Source organism: Phaseolus vulgaris, chromosome 6 (genome assembly GCF_000499845.2).
Source record: "Phaseolus vulgaris cultivar G19833 chromosome 6, P. vulgaris v2.0, whole genome shotgun sequence".
NCBI lineage: Eukaryota > Viridiplantae > Streptophyta > Magnoliopsida > Fabales > Fabaceae > Phaseolus > Phaseolus vulgaris.
Window position 1 is genome coordinate 12,198,884 of NC_023754.2, and position 5,798 is coordinate 12,204,681.

General features: G+C 32.0%; 1 protein-coding gene across 1 annotated transcript; it reads right to left on the reverse strand.

Annotated features, from left to right (window-relative positions):
• Window positions 1-2,339: 2,339 nt before the first annotated feature.
• Window positions 2,340-4,384, reverse strand: LOC137833398 (protein FAR-RED ELONGATED HYPOCOTYL 3-like). Its single transcript, XM_068641749.1, has 2 exons — window positions 4,256-4,384; window positions 2,340-4,181 (listed from the first exon to the last, which is right to left on the reverse strand). The coding sequence occupies exons 1-2, from the start codon at window positions 4,382-4,384 to the stop codon at window positions 2,340-2,342; spliced, it is 1,971 nt and encodes a 656-aa protein (XP_068497850.1).
• Between the last annotated feature and the right edge of the window lie 1,414 nt (window positions 4,385-5,798).

Genomic DNA, 5,798 nt, shown 5'->3' on the forward strand with positions numbered 1-5,798 from the left:
TTTCCGAATCCAAAAATATCTTCCAAATTCTATAACCCAAAATATAATTTTTTAAGAAAAATTTATTTCAAATTGTAAAATCTATAAGGTATTTTGGAAATACCTTCTGAATTATACAATTAAGGATATGTAAATTAAAAAAAAATACATTCCAGATTATAGAATCTGTAAGGTATTTTTGGATTTGAAAATACATTTGGGATTATATAATTTGGAATGTATTTTTTTTTTAGAAAGATAACATTTTGAATTGGAGAATTAGACCAAAATACCTTCCAGATTCTATAATCTAGGATGTGCAAATAGAAAAAAAGAACAGATCCAAAAATAATTTTTAGATTCTATAATCCGAAATATATATTTTTAAGGATAAAATGATTTTTTTCCTAACCTATGGGGTGTAAGAGAAATTATAGAGGTACATAAAGAAACAACCTTGTTAATGTTGCATTTGACAAAAACTATTTGGAGCAAAAACGCTAGTTGGAGTTTAAATTTAGTTTCAGGGTGACACTAGGTAGAATTGATAAAATAGTTATGATTTTAAGTGCAGGGATTTCTTTTTCACCCTGTGCTTTACTTCTACACCCATAAATATATAAATCCTTATTTTGCCCTTGTAGTGCTTTTTTGTTGTTATTACATGCTTGTAATTAATATTGGTCTGTGATTTTTATCGTTCAGCCTTGAACTGTTGAAGAAACTTTGGCACAAGATTGAGTTGAAGGGAAGATAGTAAAGTTAGAAAGTGGGTAAGAAATTTACATTTTTGTTTGGTTTTGAAATTTGTGGATTTCTCTTTAAAGTTTTTGTTGAATTATATTGTCCAAGAGATTTTTTAATTGGATAAAAGTTCTTCGGATTATCTAATTTGAAACTGATAATAATTATTTTTGGATTGTGGAATTTAAAATTTAAAAATAATATTCTGAAACACACAGAAACATAATTCAGAAAGAATTTTGTCTTCTAAATTATTAAATCCAGAATAGAATTCTGGATTTGAAAATATATTTTAAATTGCAAATCCAAAATATATTAAGTTTATGAAAATATATTGTAACTTACATAATAAAAATTATATTAAATTATTTAAAATGTAACAAATTGCCCAATCTATAATAATTTTTCGAATTCCATAATTAAAAAATTATCACGTGAAACAATAGGAAGTATATTACAGATAACAGTGAAGGAAGAATATTGTGAAACCAATATTAGAAACACAAGAGCGACAATAATGGGTGGCTAACGTATAGATTAAAAAAGTTTCCAAATTAGGTAATTAAGAAGGTACACATTTCATATATTTTAAACTTTTTACAAAAGGGTAATTTTGAAATACAAAAATATGGTGTGCTGAAAGAATGTATGGAGGTGCAGGAAGAAGCAGCCAATGAAAACATACGGGTGAAAAAAACAAAAAAATGTGCCATCTAAATAGCCCGCATCAGTTTAGCCCATAACTTAATAAAAGAAGGGGTGTTTCTTCCTGCACCCCTACATTTTTCTTCCTGCACCCCACAGTCTTGTGCAAAGACAAAATTGCCCTTTAAAATTTTTGAAATTACAACATTACCCTTGATGTTATAAAACCCTAAAAACTTAAAATGATGCTCATTTGTGCGTGGTGTCTGGCCGGCTTCTTCAACAGCAGAGGTCTTCTTCAGTGGCAATCTCTTGCAATAGCTTCTTCTTCCAAATCTCATCCATCTCACATTCATAAAGGTACATTCATGTGTTCCGGACTTTGGTATCCGTTTTTTTCATGGATTGTTGTTTCCGTAAATGTTATTTCACATTCCAAATCACAGAATCCGGTAAGTTTTCGAATTTGGGGATCCGGTAGTTTACCGGATTTGTGGATCCGTTAGTTTCCCGGATGTAAGGATCCGGTAGTATTCTGGATTTAGGAATCCGGTAGTGTTCCGGATTTAGGAATCCGGTAGTATTTCGGATTTAGGTGAAGTTTAAGTAGAGTCACACCAAAGAAAAGAAGAAGCTGCTGCTGCAGGTTTTTCTGTTGGTTGATAAGCATATTGCTGATTTTGATTGTGGCCATTGCCATCACAGTTGGGATATTATACTATTAGAATTCAAAGCAGTAGTTGTAAATTCAGGTTTAGGCTGTGATTTTTATTATTACTATTTAATTTGTTTTATTTCTTTTGTGTTCTTTCATTGGGATTTCTCTTTTGATGGATTTTTGTTTCCACCACCACTTCGAGATACTGTTCTTGTATTTCTATTCTAGGTTTTCACCCACTTCACTTACACATTATATCTATAGTATATGTTGATATTCTATATTTTCAGTACCGAAAATCGTTAAACTTTTATTAATTAGATCTGGACCCACATTTACAATGTTCAAAGTAAGAAGGAATTCGCTTCGTTGATCTACCAAATTTACTCTGACGCCCTTTTAGTGCACCTTTTGTTTTGACTTTCTCCCTTGGTGGACATAAAGATGTGTTATCTGGATAGGCAATCTCACGTAATTTGGCTTTGATGTTAATCTTACCAGCCATGTCAACCTCCTTGAAACGATTCATGATGACAGCCCACTCTTGTTGGATGGACAACTCTGCTGAAGTATCATCACTTGAAATATCTAAAAAGCTTAATCGTGTCCAAATGAGATGCACTGACTGCAATGGTATGCTACCCACACCAAAGGAAGCCAGTTCACAAGCACAAGGAAGGCCATGAGTAGATCTAATGGTGCACCCACAACGAGATTTATCTAAACCAACATATTGAACTCGATCACTCTCTTCTGCAATATACTGCAAAGCATATTTCGATACGAAGCCAAGCAATTTCTTATATCTTGTTACATTGAAGACATGACTCACTACATGCAAACTCTTTTCAAATGAAGATTTAATTGCATTATGTTGCAAGATGATCATCTTATTAATGGATTCCCAACAAAAGCATAAGTCCCCCATTGACGTCTCAAGGATCCTCTTTAAACTCCAATGTGCAGACTCAACCCTGTTACTTGTCGTGTTGCCTAAGTGCATGACTTTATCCGTCCAAGCCTTAACAAACTTTTCTTTATGTGGATTTAACCAAGTACTAATCACATATTCAGTAAATATAGGCCATGGTGAACAAACAACATTAAATGCCTCAACACGATGTTCATAGGACTCTACATTTTCACAATCAACAATTGCTCCCCAAGATTCCATCACTTGATCCCATGCCTCTTTTGGATGAACAATCATTTTACATTTAGCTTTAACATTTTTATCAATGTGAAAACGACATAACAAATTAGCAGCTTCGGGAAACACAACATTTATTGCATTCATTAGAGCAATATCTCTATCACTAACCACAACCTTCGGGTATGAATCAAATCTCAAAAACAAACATTTCAGCTTCTCAAGGGCCCATACAAAGTTATGATGACGTTCTGATGCGAGTAACATAAATGCAGCACTGAAGGTCACTCCCGTTGAGGTTACACCAACAACTTCAAACAAGGGCATCCTATACCTATTAGTTTTATAGGTACTGTCCATCATCAATACAATGTTAAAGGCATTCAATAGCTTCACTGAATCAGGGTGTGTCCAAAATAAATCTTGCACAACATTCGTCCCTTCTTCAAACCTAGACCAATGGACATACATATCACGCTCAAGTAACATCATCAATTGTTGCATTTCAGTTCTATCACCTCGTACTGATTTTTTGTACATATATCGTGCATTATAAACTTGCTTTATTGTGCTCATATTTTTCTCATTATGCTCTTTCATTGTCAGCAAAATATTTCTAGGCTTCACCGAACTGTCTGTCATGTCCATAAGCATTGACTTCTCACTACATGTGAACCTACCAGCATATGGATGACCAACCAATGTATTTGCCAACTCATGATTATGAGACCCACAAATTAATTTCAATATCCACCCTTCACCACTCTTTACTGGATACCCTCGTAATCTGAAAGGACAACCACATTTCCTAGTTCCACTCTCAGTAACCTGTAAATCCTTCTTATATCGTCTGTATTGACCTCCTCTCTCACAACCTAATAACACAAATGTTTTTCTTCCTCGTTGGCCAGTTGAAGTATCCGATCTCAATATCACAATACAAAAACCAAAGTCAAACGCAACTTTTCTAACCCACTTTAGGAGCTCATCCCGAGTACGAAATACCTACAAAAGTTATCATAACAAATTATTTACTAATTAACAAACAACTTAAAAATACTTTACAAACTTAACTTTACCTCATCTGTAATAAACGCATCTGTACATTCATATCCCTTCGATTTAGATAATGACTTCTCAATATCATCATCATCCCACACATTCACACCATCATATAATTGTTGTTCAAATTCTTCACTACTATCCATGCTTCTACGAATAAAAAAAATAAAACAAAGTTATTGCATTCCGGATCCATGAATCCATAAGTGAAAAAAATCATTCCGGATCCAACAATCCATAACTCAAAAAGACTATTCCGGATTCAGGAATCCATAACACAAAAAAACCATTCCGGATTCATGAATCCGGAATGCATCATAACACAAAATACAATTCCGGATTCATAACTCCATAATGCAAGTAAAGCATTCCGGATTCATGAATCCATAACACAAAATACTGTACCGGATCAACCCATCCATAATGAAATTTTAGCTTCCGGATTCACAAATCCGGAGAACAACATATTATTGCATTTTACTTCCGGAACACCCCCTCATCCGGAACACATTATTTCATTTATTCCGGATTCATGAATCCGGAAGGTATTACCGGATTCCGATATCTGGTAATCCCGAAATTTCCATAACCACCGTGTTTCTTAAAAAAAACCTTTACTCTTACCTCTATAACCCAGACAACAGTTCGGCAACGTTGTGTACTCCTTCGCCTTGCTTCCAACAATTATGAAGAACCTCTACAACACTTGAAACCCAAGGATGAAGATGAGCAGTGACTGTGGAAGTGCTGAACGTTGCCCTTTTCAAATTTTTGCTCAAGGTTAATGTTGGAATATTGAAAATTGTGGGGGTGCAGAAAGAAAAACGTGGGGGTGCAGGAAGAACAAGCCTAAAAGAAGTTTAGGTTAGATCAACTTGTTTATTAAAATAATAATTATAAATTTAAAAAACTGAAAATAATAATATTTTAATAACATAATAGAAATAGACATGTTAATACGATGTGTAAATTTTAATTTATTACTTATAAAATATATTTATAAATTTTAGTTTTTAATTAATTTTAAAATTTTGTAATTTTTATTTTTAAATCAATCATTTTCATTGGATTTTTCTTACTCACAATTATTATATATTTATATTATATATATTATTTAGAATTTAAGCCCACATCAAACTTCATAAGGTTAGTGGTTATAAAGGTAGTGCATTATACAATATTATTATTCATCATACCATACATTGAAGTCTATTGTGAAAATAATAAAATAAATATTATTTTGTCATAAAAAAGTAAAAATTAAAAAATTTATACTTGTGATAAAAATAAATAAAAATACTAGAAGTTAGTTTCTTTAAAAGAAGTTATTTCAAGTACCCTTTTAAAAGAATTAACAAAAAAAATCGTTTTTCGAACATATAAAAATAAGTTTTTAAAACAAAACAAAAACTAAGTGAAAGATACTACCTATACACTACAAGACAACAAAATATTGAATAGTACTCAAATTTATAGATCAAAAGTAATTAAAAATTATATTAATTAAATTAGATATTATTTTAGAGATTAAAAAATTATTGATATTTAAAGAGATTTTTA